This window comes from Coloeus monedula, assembly GCF_965178545.1.
Source record: "Coloeus monedula genome assembly, chromosome: 8".
Lineage (NCBI taxonomy): Eukaryota > Metazoa > Chordata > Aves > Passeriformes > Corvidae > Coloeus > Coloeus monedula.
The window spans coordinates 22,683,834-22,701,992 of NC_138788.1; the positions used below are offsets into that span (position 1 = coordinate 22,683,834).

The 18,159-nt window shown below is 39.7% G+C and overlaps 2 protein-coding genes across 2 annotated transcripts in view; one reads left to right on the top strand and one right to left on the bottom strand.

Moving 5' to 3' along the window:
- Nucleotides 1-604: 604 nt before the first annotated feature.
- On the bottom strand, nt 605-11,130 carry CEP55 (centrosomal protein 55; the record flags this gene model as incomplete). The annotated part of the gene is made up of 8 exons (XM_082285689.1): nt 605-858; nt 1,315-1,440; nt 2,073-2,144; nt 3,130-3,443; nt 5,292-5,430; nt 6,171-6,233; nt 8,405-8,692; nt 10,948-11,130. 8 exons carry the CDS (start codon nt 11,128-11,130, stop codon nt 652-654), a joined length of 1,392 nt encoding a protein of 463 aa, XP_082141815.1. The 3' UTR covers nt 605-651.
- Nucleotides 11,131-13,162: 2,032 nt separating this feature from the next.
- Nucleotides 13,163-18,159, top strand: part of MYOF (myoferlin) — a 63,387-nt gene continuing 58,390 nt past the window's right edge. The window contains exon 1 of the mRNA XM_082286265.1: nt 13,163-13,289. Coding sequence (XP_082142391.1) covers nt 13,202-13,289 — 88 coding nt within the window. The 5' untranslated portion in view covers nt 13,163-13,201. The remainder of the gene's footprint in view (nt 13,290-18,159) is intronic.

Consider the following 18,159-nt stretch of genomic DNA (forward strand, 5'->3'; position numbering starts at 1 on the left):
CATTTTAGTCACCCCTAACTGTGGCTCACGATAGTCAGCTATTTAAGATTGATGTTTTCAACATTAATCTTAAGCAGCAAAGATCCAACATGGCCTTCCTGAGTTTTTGTGTATCAAGATGTTGATCTATTCCACATATATTTGATATATAACACATATATGTATATACACACTACACATTTATACACATATCATGTATAAATAAATATATATATATATATAGTGCACCTACAAGGGCCAAAAGTCTTTTGCAGCTATTCTTGACAGTTAAGGTACAAGCACAATCATCAGGATTCTACAACCAAGAACTGGGTATGCCAAAACTAAAATATAGTCTGACCCAATAGTTGTGCTTTTACTATTCTTACATTTAATAGTGCAAAAAGAAAAAAAATAAAGTCAGTAGTTTACTATTTTAAATATTCCTAATTCTAAAAATATTTCTGTTTGCAACCAGAAAATGCAGTAGCTGTTTTGCAAAAACATGAGGTAAAATACTGAGGTCAAATTACAATGTTAATACTGTTTTTGTGGAACTGAATTATGAAATTAGCAGTCCTTTATAGAACTGTAAGAAAAAAGCTTTAAAAGATCTTTTGCCAAGCATATTGGCAGCATATATGAAGCAAAGATAGTAAGTCCATTTGGAGCTCAAGCTGTACAGATGTCAATGTGTGCTAGTAATTCTCTATGCTGGCTTGTTGGATATGCCACTTTACATCTGGGACACTCGAGAAAACTTTCATTAAGGCAGCTGGAATGTTTCAGGGGAGGACTTCTGTCATATGTGGTCAGCTTCTTGTCAAATACAGCTTGCAAATCTTCTTGTGGTTCCATGCGTCCAGATTCCCGGAGTGTCTGGAAAAGGAGGAGCTTCACTGTGAGACTGGGGCATGCATGCACTGATCAAGTACTGTAGGAAAATATATTAAGGCCTGATGGCACACAAGCCTTGTTTGTGTTACAGCACTAAGGACTGTACCCTGTTCACCAGCAACAAGTCTGAGTGGAAGCACATTGCAGCTTTGTCACGGTGCAACAGACAAAACTGGGTCACACACTGTGATACAAAATACAGAGTGTTCCCTGCTCAGCACCCTGACTATTCTGGAGCTCCTGCTGCAGTACTCCTGCTCCATGCATGCTGGAGAGAAAAGCAATGCCTGCCTGCCTGGCACCGGGCTCTGCACCTTGGGGAAACAGACATAAAGGATGGAGGAACACTTAATGCTTGAAATGAGATCCCAAACTAAGCAGATGTATGTTTATGCAAAATCCCTGACTAAATTCACCTGCAAGTTATTCAGTACATACCAGAGGTTCCAGATAGGTTATTTTCTCCTTGGCCTTGTGCAGCTCCTTGAGAACTTGGTTTAACTGATGCTTCAAGTTCTGGCGATCAAGCTTTCCATTCTCTAAGTCTGTGGTGCATATCTGGATCTGACAGCCCCACAAAGTGAAAAATTAAAGTCAAAGTTACTATGAATTGGGAGGAATGTTTCCCATTTATATATTTAAAGTCAGTTTTGCTCTGCAATAACATCTTAAAATGGGATTTAAAACAAAATTTTAAATGAAAAATTAAAAATTCCTGTTGCTTTCACTACAGTGAAATTTACACATGCCCAGTTACTAAAATCTCCCTTAGCAGAGGTGCAGTATAAAGATATTTTGGTTGGAGGGTGTTTCAGTTTCAAATAAAGAAAACAGAAAATATGGCAATGCAATTATTTCTATAACTATATCAAAAATATATTACAAAACTTCAATTAGGTGATTAGTTTTAGGATGTTTCCTGTGCCTTACCTGAGGCTGTAACTGTTGAACAAGTGATTGTGGAGAAAATAGCATCAGGTTTGATCATACCCTCTTATCTGTGCAAGGTTACAGATTTTTCTCCTGACAGATGTGTCAAAATTTTTAGAAGTATCAAGAGATTATGCATGGTTGAATATTCATGCCTAGCATTACTTTATTTAATATACTAATCATTCTTAAATGTGAAGTTAGTCTAGAAAGACTTTGTGCCTAACACAGATTAAATATCAGCACTTTAGCACATAATTTGGTACCTGTTGTTCCAACAAAGCTATTCTTGTGTGTTCTGCCTCCTGTTTGAGCAATGATTTACGAAGAAGTTGCACCTACAAGGCAGATGAACATTTGTAACAAACACCTTCCATATACAATAGTTAATAAAATAATTAATTAAAAATAATTAATTTATAATGGGATGGAAGCAAACTCTTACATTCCAATGCCAACAGAAAATGTATGCCTGTTATGCAACAACCAAACTCAATTCAAATCTCTACTTTCCCAAGGAAAACCCTAGTGAAAAATTGTTATTGCACTGAGAAGGTGGAATGCAGGATGATGTTATTGTTAAAAAAAAGAAACCAAAAACTGAAGCCTCCTAGGTGATTGTCAAGATACTGACAAAAATATACTCACAAAACCTATGTTTGCACTAACACGATATGATGTTAATAAAAAACAAACAATGCCGCTTTTTTTTAATTTAAGAGAACAAGTTTAAGGGTCAGAAAGCACTATACTATAATTATTAAGTAAATGCATACATTAAAATGTCCTCTGCTTTCAGCATGTATCAGCTTTTATGATAATGCTGTTGGTTCAGCTTCAAAAAATAAAATAAACATCTTTTAATCACTATTAACCAGTGAGAACCAGCCTGTGTTTAGAGAGCTTAACTGTTGTTGGTTTTGGCCTACTTTGGTGTCTAGTAAATTTTATTCTCTTATTTTAAATATCAGTTGTATTGTAGCTGCCAGGTGACAACAAATATTAGCAGTATTCCATAGGAGCGCATGATAAAATGAATTTTTACCTTTCTTGTTCTCATCTACTATTAGTCTTAAGGATGAACTGTATTAGAATCAATTCAATATTTTCTCACTTCTCTTTCGTGTCCCTTAAGACCAGGGAAATGATTGAACAAAGAAGTTCCCAGTTTAAACAATTCAGTTTTAACCACAAGGACATGAGTCTAGATCTATGTGAAGCAGAGTTACCAGAGAGAGGGATGGGCCATTCTGATTAACTATGAATTTTCATCTCTCTTGATTCTTTGCTAATGATCTCAAACCTCCAAATCCATCCACTTACCTGACATAAAAGATCTTCAGACTTTTCTTTTTCTTCTCTGAGCTGTTCTTTGATAGTTTCATTTTCTTGTTTTAGTCTTTGCATTTTCTCTCTCATTTTATTTTCATTTTCTTGAGTCTTCACTTCAGCAACCCGTTGTGACTGCAATAAGGCATTTAAACTCATCATTTCCCCTTGTGTTTCTTCATATGTCTTTTTGAGTTCGTTTAATTCAGATCTCAGCTGGGTTATAGTGCGTCTTTCAGTCTCAGGATCGCGCTTAGCAGTTACTGACAGCTGGTCATAGTATTCTTGCTTTTCCTCCTGTAGATGACCTTAATGAGTCAGCAATAATTGAGTTAGTAATGTGAAGAAAAAACACTTAAACATCAGAGCACTAAATCTTTAACAACATTTTAAGGCTTATTAATAGAAATTGATGTAGTAGGCTATTGCACAGCTCAGATTAGAACTAAACTGTAGTTGAAATAACTTTCAGTATTTATAATGCATTAAGTCTCCTTACCAATATACTTACTGGAAAACACAGTTCTTACAAGGCCTCATGCATTATACTGACACATGGGAATCTGACCCAAAGACACTGGATTCCTACTTCCACTTTTAGGTTCCTTAGCCAAGCTGCTGGCATTACTCCCTCCCCAGCGATACCCTTGAGGATACTTCAACCTTCTACTTCAACCTTGTTGACCAAAGCCAGACTTCCCACTGTCTTTTGCAGACCATCTTTTCCAAATAGTATGCCATAATTTACTTCTAAATAGCAAATAAAAAGGACTAAGATAGTTCTTTTGATTAAAAAAATGCTTGCTTCTTGGGTAGCAACTATTACTTAAACTAGAGTTAGAAAAATTTCTGCTTGTTGACCCAAGAAAAGTTTAATAAGTAGGAAAATATTAAGAGGCAGACTGCAGAAATTCAGGAGTAATACAAAATATATGTAGAAGCAGAATGAGGGATGCAGAATTTCATGGGCTTTGCTGATTTTTGGCACTGTAAGTTTTGTGACTTTGATACTTTTCCTATGAACTAAGCCCTACCTTCTCATTAGCAATACTCCTTTATAGGGCAATGACACTCTCAGAGATAGGCCAAGTTTTTCCTTGGAAAAACTTGTCATATATACTTTCAACTTGTATAGCTAGGTTCTTAGAAACTTGGATTTCTGCTACTGCCTAGTTGCTTGAAGAGAGGAACTTTCTTACACCCTGACTTCTAGTCTCCTGGCTGCCCTTGCGGCAAAGCTTTGACTGCAGTAACTCTGGGGTACATTTCCTGGTGGGCTGAGTCTGCCTCCCTCTAAAAATACTGTTTGTCGATTAGTGAACAGCACCAAAACAAGATTATGATGATATTTTACTGTTTTCCAGAAAGATTCAAACAGCAATACAGAAACCAAGCCACTGCCCGTGAATTACTAAGTGGCAAGTCTGTGGGTATGCTCTTACTCCACACGATGCTAGTTCTGTTTAGTGAATTTACTTTGCAGGTCAGTTGCACCATGTATGAAATTAATAACTGATAATAAGAAAAGCAAGCCTTCTGGTTCTTCTGCTCAGTATGATTTAAATTTTATTAATACTGAGAGGGTGTGCCTTATTGAGGAACTGCACAGCAAGGAAGTGAGCTGTAGGTGGCCAGATCCTTATTGTGAAACACTGCTTTGGAGAGATGCCAAAACCTATCACAGGTTTTCTTGCCCTGTAACAACTGTTCAGGTGAGCAAAGAACGTGGCAATCTTGAGTCATTTTTATAATATTTATTTTGAAAAAAGTAAATTTAAAAAAAATCTGATCCACACCTTGCTAGTAAATCCTTAATGCTTTCATTATGTCGATTGAAAGTGTACTTTGAAGGATGGGAGACGTACATCTGTTTGCCTCAACACTTGCCACAAACAGAGAGGTTGCTAATAGAGTGTCAAGGCTGTTAAAAACCATCTTTGAAGAGGATAAGAACAGGAACTACTGTTGGTCAAGTAACATAGCTGGATAGCAGGAAGCAGAGAAATATTATTTAACCAAGTTTTACCATTAAGCAGGCAAAGTGTTGAGAACGAAGTCTTGATTTTGTTTAAGTGTGCTATAATTAGTTTTCAGAAAATTTATTCTACAGACAATTATGGTTTGGGTCACTTGTGGGGAAAAAAGAAAGTTGATACCTTCCGAATTTGATTTAGATTCTTGGTGGCTAACTATTTCTGCCTTCTGTTCAAGTTCAAAGATCCTTCCAAGCAGTCCCCTGACATATGTTTCCCGTTGCTGGTCATACAGTAGCCACTGTTGGTTTTTCTCAAGAGCCTTCATGAAAAGAAACAGAAGAACAACAAAAAAGTCTCTGCTAATTATTCAGATTTTAAAAGTATTTGTCTTATGTCTTAAAAATATTGGAAGTTATATATATTAGACAGTTTAAAGATAGCCTGCTGCAAATTGTAGTAATCTGTACAATAAATAAACAAATCCATCTTCATTTGGAAAGTTAAGTCAGGATGCTGAGCATAAGTTAAAACTGCAGCAATGGGAAAATTACTTAAAGAACAAAGGCTTTCATGAGTCATGCCTAGATTATGAAGAATTAGCTTTTCAATCTCAAATATAAAATAACAGACCTTGAAAATGGAATAAAATAAAACTGTATCATTGCAATTTAGTTTGTAAGAACGAGGACATGTATTTTTTAGCTGCTTGGCTCATAGACTTATTCAGCTTGGAAAGGACCTCAGGTTTCTGATCCAACCTCATGCTGTCCCAGGCAGTGTCAGGTTCCTAGAGGCTCCTGATTTGTCAGCAACCACTTTGTTCTGATGTTCCAAGCAAGGTCTTTCAAGACAATTTAAATCTTAATTTTTTCTTTTGGAAGTTTTTGGGTTTTTAAATTTAAATTATTGCCTTGTCACAAAATAATTTTAGGGATTATATTTTAGAGAAAAACATACCCTCTGAGGTCCCATACTACCCAAAAATCTACATGATGATAATTTACATTCTTCTGCATCTCAATACAGACGGTATGTACTTGAAATGTACAGGGAACTTACATCTTTCAATTGTCTTTCAACTTCAGTGCTGTTTGTTGCAGCTTCCTGCAGACAAAGAACAACTTGTTAGTGTTGTTTCAAATAGATGGCTGAAACAGCAAAGCTACTCCTTTGTAACTATTAATCTCACATAAATAGCATAAGAATATTTTAAAAATTAAAACAGCTGTGCATTTTGTGTTTAAAGATCTTTATAGGTGGTTGTTGGGTTTTTGTTTTTGAAGTATACAAGTTATGTAGAAAGCCATTTCATATATTTAAAATAGACTCTTCTGCAAGATATGGGAGAAAGATTGACATGGAATTTATTCCATAAGTCTGCTACTCGTAATTACATTAAAACATTTCCTAAGGAAACCATCATGCATTTTCTGTTGAACTGCTGTCTTGGAAATCCTGAAGGGTGTTCCTCAAAGAGCTTTTGAAAAATGAAGATATATAAGGGTATTATTTAAGTGCACAAAGAGAGGTAAATGTTTCTTCTATTTTTGTATCCTCATACGTTTAACAATAACCCAGACATACAGGAGTTGCTGGGGAAAGCCAGGGACCTCGATGCTTCCCTGGGATAACAGGAAGACTGTAAACATCTGGGAAATTGTGCAAGCCTGTCTGGAAGCATAAGGACAAACTGCCTGATTTTCTGAGACCTGATCCACAGGACAGTGAGTATGACTCATGTACATGTATGAGTAGGAGAGTTTTTGAGACCCATCTTAAACTAGAGAGCAGTTACACAGTCCTATTTCTTCTCTGCATGATACAAAGTGTTTATGAAATTGTGTAGGTATAAGTCAGAGGGAACTTCAATGAGAAAAAAAAATGTAGATTACTACCCAAATTTTCTATGGGTCTTGGAACATGATTTACAACAACTTATAGCTGAAAAATACAGAACTTTGAATGCAATTATTAAACTTCAACACTTCCTAATAAAAAATGCAATTTAGAGACACTGAACTTGTTTCTATGAACATTAGAATCCTGCCTCAGTGAAAACTTTCCCAAAATTGTGTCATAAAACTGTTGTTTCCGTTTCAGAGCTCGTATGCCACCTGGCAGTTTCAAGCAGCATTGCTACACTTGTTTTCAAGTTCTCCAAGATATCCAGTCAAAACATCATTGTACTCTGTTGATAAATCAGTTAAAAAATTTAAAAGAAAACTATGGTTTTAAAGTAATACATGTTTTGGTGGTTTATTGCCAAAAATATAATGAAAATCTATTTATTTAACATACATTTTAACACCTCTAACGAAGTTCAAAGTCTCTTAAAATTTAAAATAAATACGTTGCATTTAAAGCAGTATTTCTCAGTATACTGCATTATTAGAAGTACTATATATACATGTATTATCATTCAAAAGTAGTAGATGAAGATACTCTGTCATGTATTTGGCTATAGCAGAATTTCTAGAAATTGCTCAACTCTCGTGTAGAGTGCAGGGAACCAGCACCATCTGCAGGTCAAAAGCTGGAAAAGACAGACTTAACAGGCACCTATTTTTAGGTGCCCGTGCCTAAACAACTTCCCTGTGCCCCTCACAGAGATACTACGGCATTTTCCAAAGAACATTAGAACGGGCTGGGGGTGGAAAAATAACTGTAGAATCCTCAATAGATTTGTAAACACTGCCAAGGATTGGCACCATACCTACTGACCACTTTACATGAGAGGAGACACTATTATTCCTGTCCTATCTTATATCACAGTGAAGAATTTACCATGTGTGATGCCATAGAAAGTACAGACAATTAGTTTTAACAACTGAGACACAGATGAGGATTCATAAGAACAGAGAGAAGAAAGATATTTTCATGACTGAAGCTGAATTAGGTGAGGAGCTGAGTTTGTCTTTATTTGTGCCCCACTGCAGCCTTCTCACTCTAATCACTGAGCACACAAATCAGAGAAGGGCACAGTGCCTGCTTAAGCAACAGTGGATCATCACATGTAGTATCACAAGTCACACTGCCTGTGTGTGAGCTTGAATAAGGGACCTTGCAATACAGCAGGAAAGAATTCCCTCCCCCGCTGCGTTGCCTGAAGTTGTGCTCTCTGACTGTTCCTCATTTAGAGTTCAATCTGGATACCATCTCGCTTCATACAATAATATTTCAGCATGCAACACGGCTTGTAAGAAAACTAAAAACCCATCCTATTTTATGACAGGTATTGGTGCTTAGTGGGCACAAATTCCAATTTGCAATTGCAATATTTCTTCAGTGCTTACCTGGGATGCCTGAGAAGTACTACTGGCTTTGTTCTCAAGATCAGAGCATTTTGCCATGACTGCAGATAAATTACATTTTAATCGGTTAATTTCTTCTGATAGAGAACAAAGTAACTGTTCTCTCCTTTCTGCTTCCTTTGTTTTTTCCTCTAGTTGATTTTGTAGTAAGGAGACTTTACTATTCTTGGTTTTGGACTTCAGCTTGTCTTTCAGGTTTTGGATTTCTCTGTCCTTCTCTCCAAGAAGATGGTTGTATTTTTCTTTTTCTTTTTCAAGAGAAAGTATTTTCTAAATGAAACAGAATAAAAAGGAGTAAGTGTTAGTCTATGCATCAAATGCATTAGTAAGTTTATGGTAGTATGAGATGATCTGAGCAGCAGGGTCTAGTGGAAGGTGTCCCTGCCCATGGCAGGGGGGTTAGAACTAGGTGATCTTTAAGGTCTCTTCCTACCCAACCCATTCTATGACTCTATGATACTCACTTTCAAAGTTCTCTCTTGGCCTTTAATTAGCTGAGAAAATTATTTTTAACTCAAAGCAGACAATACTAGAGCGATTACCTGAAATATTTCAAGTGATAGTAAAACCAGTCTGAAACAGATGAAACGAGGAAAGAACACAAAGAACCAAATTTCACAGGCTTAGCAGGTACTCAGTTTTGCATATGAATTAAGATCACTATAGTATATGAGCCTTAAAACAAAAGCAGTACATGAACTCCAAAACACTTCCAGCAAAGAGGTTGGTGCTACATTTCTTAGTATATTTCTTAGCATATTTGGTAGCTTTTGGGAAGCCTTCTTGCAAACTACATGGCAGTAAGTTACAAGAGAGTTATTATAAAGCATTCAAGACAAGGATCCTGTTTTCCATATTACCTGGCCCTGTAGCTTCAAAATGTGCTTAAGTAGATATTTTCAACATGCACTCTTTTTCCAGTAGGCCTCCAGCACAGGTACCCATTATACAGAATTAGTACTGCATTTAAGATGTCATGGGGCTCTGCATGAACTTTGGATGTGATAGCATTTAATTCTGTGTGAGAAAGGCTGATGTAGAAATCCTGCACGTTGACATCAAGTCATTAGAAAGAGAAACTGAAAGAAAGTGAATTTGAGAGAGCCTCGTTTAGGGAGTGGTTGAACACCACTGCTCACTAAAATTAAAATAGTGACACCAAAGAGTACCTGCTATATCAAACACGATGTTTTTCCTAGTTTTTCTCAGTTTATAGGAAACCAGTATTAAGTAACCAACACCGAGCAAACAGCACAGACTCAGCAAATACACTAAGGAATTTAGCCACAACTGTGCATGAGCTGCCCAGCCATAGCTCATCCTCAGCTTAGGACTTCTCATCTGACGTTGTGGCACAGACACATGACAAGCCCTTTTGTTAAAAAAAGTGGCCTAGAAATACTAGTGCACCTATTCTCCATTAGTTGTATCCTTTCCTAGAGTCTAGCTAAAGTTTCTGTGTCCTTCTTGGAAGCCTGACAGCATGTGACTAGGTCACATATTAAGTTTTGAACTTCTCTCTCTGCAGCCACAGGTTTACCTTGAGTGGAACAGTCGTATAGACATAATGATGCTGCAATACTCTGCAGTGTCTTAGTTTTTGCTCTTTAGCTGCAATGGAAGAAAAATGTAGCGACCTGATGACAGTTTCAGTTACCTATAGCTGAGTGGGAGCTTGACAATTCAATTCAAACAAACATTCTACACTTTTTGGCATGTTCTTAATCAAATGTTTGTGAACATAAAGTTCTTTTCAGGAAGTGCTTAAAATAATTCTCTGAGACGTGTTCTATTGGACACGTGAGGACAGGTCTTAATGGACTAACTGGCACCTCTGGCCTCAGGTCTTTGTATCTACCAGCCTTGTCAGATGCCTGTGATTTTATTAGCTCGTCTATCATTGAAAAATATCTGAGAATGAAAGTGCCAAATTAAAAGTTTGCCTTAACTGTCTAACACTACTAAACCAGTCGTGACATCAAAAGTTTTAAGAGGAAAGGTGGGGCTCTTGCTCCTGAGAGGAAAGATGTGTGCCAATGTCTTTACAAGCAATTTGATGGGTGTTAACGTCTTTGAAATGGGTCTTAATGCCTTTACTGACTTCGGGCAGCAGGTTCGTTACCAGGCCCAGACGGTTTGGTTCCTGAAACAGACAAGGGTCTGCACAAGCCTGAAGTTCTGAACTTCGGGGTAAAACAGGAGGTTCAAGGGGCGATATGGGGTAGGCGGTTCGGGAAGGCTGCACCTCCCCAGTACCTCAGGCAGTGGGGAAAGGAAGAGGGCAGCACGCGGCCGGGAGTTTAGGGAAAAAGGGAGGCTGCGCCCTCCGAAACCGCGAGAGAGAAGATCCCGAGGGCGTGTGCCCCAGTGGCCTCTCTCCCTTTATCTGAATTAAGTCGAAGGACTCCCGTGATTCCTTTTTGGACATAAACCTCTGGCGCTGGTGGATTTTCCTGACATTCCCGAGGCCGAGTGCCGTATCCGTGGGACACGGCCTGCGCTGGCTCAGGGAGAGCCCGGCTCACCTGAAGGAGCCCGCTCCTCTCCGGGTCCGTCATTTTGCCTCTTCCTGTGGCGACTTCCTCCATGGATTTCCTCGGGGCAGCACCCTCCTGCTTACCCTTCTCGAGCCCACTGTCAGCTCTGGAGTTGCCCGACTTTAGGCCCCCCTTGCCAATAATTCGATCTATGGCGGTCTTGGCGTTCATCTTTAGGCGCCTGTAGAAACCAAACGAGGCTCTACGGAACAGCGATCCCTTCTAGCGGGTGGGACAAGGCTTCCGACAGCTGGGGTCTAGCGCAGGCTGCGCGGGCCGTCCCGGATCCCGCGGGTCTCAGAGGGGCCGCGGGGTCACGGCGCGGTGCGGGGTCACGGCCCGGGGACACGGCCCGGTGCGGGGACACGGCGCGGTGCGGGACACGGCCCGGTACGGGGTCACGGCGCGGTGCGGGGACGCGGCCCAGTGCGGGGACACGGCCCGGTACGGGGACACGGCCCGGTACGGGGACGCGGCCCGGTACGGGGACACGGCCCGGTACGGGGACGCGGCCCAGTGCGGGGACACGGCCCGGTACGGGGACGCGGCCCGGTACGGGGACACGGCCCGGCGGCAGCTCCGCGCGGCCCCGGCCCAGCGCCGCTTCCGGGAGTTTGAATCCCGCGGCTCCACCTCGTCACTTCCGGGCGCTCCGCGCGATCCCCGCGGCGCGGTGGCGGCCGGGGTGCTGTCCCCTGGTGTCGCGGTGGCGGCCGGGGTGCTGTCCCCTGGTGTCGCGGTGGCGGCCGCAGGGGTGCTGTCCCCTGGTGTCGCGGTGGCGGCCGCAGGGGTGCTGTCCCCTGGTGTCGCGGTGGCGGCCGCAGGGGTGCTGTCCCCTGGTGTCGCGGTGGCCGCAGGGGTGCTGTCCCCTGGTGTCGCGGTGGCGGCCGGGGTGCTGTCCCCTGGTGTCGCGGTGGCCGCAGGGGTGCTGTCCCCTGGTGTCGCCGCCCGTCGCGTCACCGCCGCCTCGTGTCGCTGCCCGGCCCGTGCCGTCCCCGCCGCAGCGGCTCCCAGCCGGGTGTCCGCGGCGGGACTTGGCCCGCAGCGGGGTGCGGGAGGGTGGAGCGCTGCGCCGTGGTGCTCGGGACGAGTCTGCAGGGTCTGCTCAGTGCTCTCTTCCGTGTCTCTAGCCTCGTTCCTCTCTGAACATGTGTGTTTTTTCTTACCAGAAATCCTCTTCATCTACCCAAAATCTAATAGTTTTAGGAATTACAAAGCAAGCTGGGATGGTTCTGATGTGACCATGTAAAAACTAGGCTGAACTGCGCTCACTTGTGACTCATTTTGCTCCATCTTGCTGGCTTCCCCTCTTCTGTCTCCTTGGGGACACGTGCGGCAGTGGCAGTGTGAACCTCTCGGGTTTTTACATCTGTTCACAGCTGAGAAAAACTAAGTCTGAGCACGGGGGAGCTCAGAGCTCTTGTGCTTGTCATGTAAGCGTTACCTAGTTCATGTTACCGAAGTGTTCGTGCGCGTGTTTATGTTAAGACAGAACATTCATATATGCCTCCAAACAATACAGGGTGTCTTGTCACTTTTATTTTTTGTTTTGCACGCATTTCCTTAATACTTTTAAATTTTAAGTTACGGATACATATTTCAATAATGTATATCCAGGATGTTCCATGAGAAAGCTGCAGTGTATGCTATGGAACACATCGTTGTTCCAGAATGCAACAGGAGGGGGAGGACTCACACTGGTTTTGGGGATCATCGCCAGTTTGTGACTAGGCTGGCACGGAGACAAACCAAAAGCATTTGCAAACAACGAAGTTCTAAAAATTAGGGGGGGAAATGTAAGCTATCGTGAAATTTCATACCTTGGTATACCAAGAGGCAGATGTGATTTACCTCGAATTCTAGAGTCGTGCTTAATGCTCATGTTGCTAAATGCTTATTCTTGCCTTGGTTTCTGACGAGAGAATTATCACGCAGTTTAAAAATAAAAGCAGCAACAACAAATCTGAGTTTTTGCAACGTGCCCTTTCTGTCACAGGATTTCACTAGCGAGAGCTCTTTCTGTGCAGCAAGACAAAACCTGGTGTCAATTTACAGGACTTTTTTTCCCCCATAGCTTTGAGTAGCTAGTCCGTCATAGATCCACCCATAGATCTCCTTTGCTGTAAACCAGCAATTCCCTGCCTCCTCTTCCTGCTAGCATTTCAGTCCACAAGTTAAGGACTGTGAAGTTGAAGACTTCATTCCTTCGGTAGTAGTCAGCATTTAGGCAAGACGGGAAACAATGCTTCGGGTGATTGTGGAATCTGCTACCAATATCCCTAAAACCAAGTTTGGGAAACCAGATCCTATCGTTTCTGTTATTTTTAAAGGTAAGGAAACTTGTCATAAATGTAGTCAGGGAAGAAATTTTGTAAAAGATAATGCCCTTTGTAAGTATTTGAAAATCTGGGAAAACATGTTTTCCTGAAATTGCTTCTGATGGAGTTTTAGGGAGGACTTTTTAATCAGAGACAGGAGTTACCTGAATGAAGTTTGTACTGAGTGGAGTGCATTGGTCTGTTCCGATCAGCTGTGCTTCTGTTTCAGGATCCACATTTTACAAGCTTTTGCAAAGGATTAACCTGTTGCTTTAAAAACAAGTCTAACTGCATAAGTAAACCCACTTAATTCTGAAATTGAAGGTTACCTTGTTTTCCATCTGAAAAATCATTATTGTCTTGATTACTTTGAACAAGCACTGCTCACTGTCACACGCATTTTTATATGACTAATTTATTGTTGTTACAAGTAGTTTACTGAAAAACAGCGGTACTATTTCTGAAGGTGTTTGGTTTTGTTTTAGTTTGGTTTGGGGTTTTTTGTGCGTGTTTGGTTTTGGTTGTTGGTTTTTTTTTTTTCAAAAACAGAATTGCACATCAAAATTTTGCCTGTTGAGATTATTGAATTAAAATATTTTGGAGGGAAACTGTATTTTTCACTTTCATTGCTCATCAGTTATGTATGGGAGAAGCAGAAGACTGTGATAAAATTAGCATTTATATGAATGGTAATTATATTTTACAGTATACTTTACCTGTTGCCATCATTACCTCACTTGGCTAGACTAGAGGAACTTGATTTCTAGTATTGATTTATCTTCAAGGTGCCAAAACCTTCAAGCAATTTTGGATCATGTAATCCATCAAACCAAACTGCGATAAACAGGCAACTTAACTCCTGGTGACCTGGTTTCCTAACTGTGCACTGAAATCCAAATGCTATTTTAAAGTGTGAAAAATCATTGCAGGAGTTTGTCACCTTTAGAAACCAAATGTGAAATCATGACTGCTGTAGGCTGGAAAAGGACAAGGCACTGCACATGCAGAACCTTAACTTTCAAAGTAACAAGTTTTCAGATATGTTTACTCAGCATCAGAAAGATGTGAAATTGTTCCATTTCCTTTGGTTTCCTCCTTTTTTTCAAGGTTTGGTGGGGTTTTTTTTACCACCCTGTGTGTTAGAACAAGTAGCAGAGCCTGACTCAGTAGCTTTTGGAACTTCATAATTCTTAAAATATGATTTTACTTGCCCTACAAAAAGTGATGATACTGTAATTTCTCTGCTTTGTTTCACATTCTGCTGCTTCTTAGGTATCCATTTTCTCATTTCAGTTCCTTGTCTTTCTTTGCTTTCCTGCCACAGTTTTGCTTTTCTGTATTGCCTCTGTTCCTGCAGTTTCCTACTCCAGATCTGGTTTATGCCTTCCCTTCTTTATGCTTAAGTGTCTGTTTAATCCCTCCTTGTAACCTTTTCTTCCTACTATGTGCTCTAGTGCAGTTCACTTTTACCTAGTAAATGTAAGTTACAGATATTTTTTTTCTGCATCTCTGGATTTGTTTTTCAGTTCTTCAGTTATCCAAACACAGGAATTGGACAACAGATATTAAAGGAATGAATTTATATTTATTCTTTATGTACTATAATTGGCATTTTTAGTGTTCCCAAACATGGTTAACCAGTGTCAGCTTCATAATTGTGACAGGTTTTTACTAGGATATTTAATTTCTCATTATCCTGCCACTTCTATTCATGTGATTTTACTACATACCAACAGTCTGATTTTTTGCTTTCCATCCAGAGTGATTCAAGTGGGACAGAAAATACCAGGCTTTTACCAGCTATTAAGCAGCTCTGATTTAATTTGTACATGGAGTGCCTGGTTGCCAAGTGCAAGAGCATAGGGTCATATCTGAAATATGTACAACTTCTGGCTGTTTATGTTTACAGATATTTTTTAATATATACACTGCAGGTTCCCCCCTCACCCTGTTAATGTGTAGAGATAGGAATCCAGTCTTATTTTGGGAAGATTTATGTCAAAGGGCATAAATCTTTAACTTTAGTCCCTACCCAGTGTAAATCCTGGGGGACATAAAAAACACACTTGGGAGTATGTGTTCTCGGCTGGGAAAAACTCAGGCATTTGCAGGACTTTGGCCATGGCGCTGCAGCACATTTTCATGTTTTTGTTTGACTCTGGAGTGTTCTTGGTGAAGTCTTAGTGAACAGCACTCATTTGACAGAAAATTGCTGTGGAAGTTGGCATTTCATTAGAACAGTATTTTGTTCAAATTTTAATTTACAGAGCCTTTGCTGATGTCAGGTTCAGTAAATTTAAGACTCCCATGGAAACACAGTCTTTCAGTCTCAGACCTTTACAGCCATGCTGTGAAGAAAAAGCTCATGACCCTGAAACTGTTAGTATGAAAGTGACTGCAAATGTTTTATATGTTAAGACACATAAGTTAATATGGTTTAATCTATGAATAGGATAGATTTCATCCAATTTGTTTAACTAAACTGGTTACAGACTGGGCAGCCAATTAGTTATTACAGTGATATATATATATATATATATATATATATATATATATATATATTAGGAGGAAATAGGCAGCTGTTTCTGTTCTGATATAGCAGAGGAATTTTGTGCAAGCATTTAACTTTTTTTTACACATTTATGTCCAGTCCAATGGGATGGAATTTTTATTTACTTTAAGAACAGCTCACAGTTCAAAGAGAACAACACTCTGAGAGTAAATGAATATCGCTATCTGGAACTGGGTGCTGTTCTTGCAGGATTCTGAGTTTGTCACTCAATGGGAGACAAATCATTGGTCAAATTAATATGAAAAAACTGTTGCCATTTGCTAAACTGACACTAAGTGATAACAAATCAGTATAATTGCTTTGGTTTGTTAGATTCTTGTCTCAGGGTGTAAAAATTGATTCAATTGCTTGTATGTGCAGTCAATAATAGGCTATTTAGTGCTTTGATCATTCCCTTTGACTGCCTCATTCCACTTTATGCAGTAAAAACTAAGGTGAAATGGCATTTATTTTGATTGGGCCAACTTGAATAAAACTGCTTTTTCTATTTGTGGTTAATCTAAGAGCTTTTCAGCAGGCCTGCAGTAGTTCACAGCTATTTTAGTTTATATTGCAGTGTGTGAAAGAAAACAGTTTTAGAGTGTAATTATTCATTAAATTTGTATTTTCTGTTCTGCAGAGAGTTAAATTATCTAAATTTAATTTCCAGGGTTTTGGAGGTCTGCCCATTTGGTCCTGCAATTGCTGCCACCATGCTATCTTAATTCTACTTTGACAAAAGTTTTATTGGGATAGTTAGTTAACTCTCTTAAAATCTTAGACTTAGGACTGTTGTAGAAGATAATGTTTGTTTCTGCTATTCCCCACCTGCTGATGTTGATTAAAATGCTGATTACAATAGAAAGAAAAAAAGATGGAAGCATTGATTGGTTTGCTATACTATAATTATCTTTTTAATGATGGAACAGTTATTATGCAAACAGCTCATCTTAATTTTTTTGGACACTGAGTCAACTCATTGGCCATTAAATTCTTATAACAGTCGTTTCCACTTGGGAATATTAACTAGCAAGTTATAATATAAGGTAATATAACGCCTCCATCAAGATAAAGCAAACAGTGATTTCTTCTACAGTACCACAGTTACTGTAGTTAGTTTTTAAAGAAACAAGTCTATAGAGTGTCCTACCTGTATCCACTATCATTTCTTATTTCGTGGTAGGGCCACACTAAAAATGGTGTCTGGCCCTATTGTACAGCTTATCCTGATGTGGTTTAGTCTTGGTTGCTATAGCTGCAATCATTACCAGAAGAGGAAAACAGCCTGAGGACCTGAAACTTACGTGAGCTCCTGGAATAACTGAGCAATCCACTTGTTTGGCAATGGGGATTTTTGACTGGAAGAAGAACGAGATTTGGCAACAGCTTAAAAACAAATACCACCACCACCCAGTGCATTGAAATACAGATAAGAGTGTAATAAAAAGAAAGTCAGTAAAGAGAAGAGAATATATGCAAAATATATCCTTGAGGAATGTGAATGTCACACTCTGACTGACTAAAATTACAACTAAAACCCAATGTAAGCTATGCTTCCCAGTGTTTTTTCATCCAACTTTCACACAGATGCATAACAGAAAAAGTTCTTTTTCTCAGTGTAATCTAGAATATGCATATTAGTGGAAACAGATCTTGCTTTTGTGAAAATGGATAATTCAGAGTGGAAAATTCAGCACCTTGTCAAGAATTGTTCTCACTGTTGTTCAAGCCAGGACTCTCCTTACCTTAGAGAGTTACATTTTAGCTTAGGCAGGGATCATAGGACTTCTATCCATTAGTCCCATCAGAATCAGGTCTGTAATTCACTATCTTCTTTACAAACAGCTGTAACTGTTCTTTTTTTTTCACTGGCAGTGAAAACATCTTTTCATCTCCCAGCTTCTAGGGACACTTGGGGTATCAGTGCCCAACCCCAGATATTCTGGGATACTCAGTTTTGAAAATGCTTTGGCTCCTATTAGATAACATGAAGTTGATTTTCTCTCACTAGCTTTTTAATTAGTGCTTTGTTCTGCAAAATGTCAGTCCACAGTGTGGTATGTTATGAAAGCTCTTTCCTTTGTCCTATAACATGAGTCAATATCCTGTATAACTTGTAGACAATTCCTGTTACATAAATGGGAGTCAGTTTTTGCAATTTGCAGCATGGGCTGACTTTTTCAGTACATCCCACTCTCATCTGATAATAAGAGCCACCACAGTCTGCTGCCTGACTAGTAGGTACATGAACTTGCCCATTTGGCATATCTTTACTCTGTTCCCCAGGCCTTTGCAACATTTTCCAGGCTAAGTATAGTCATAATTTCAAAT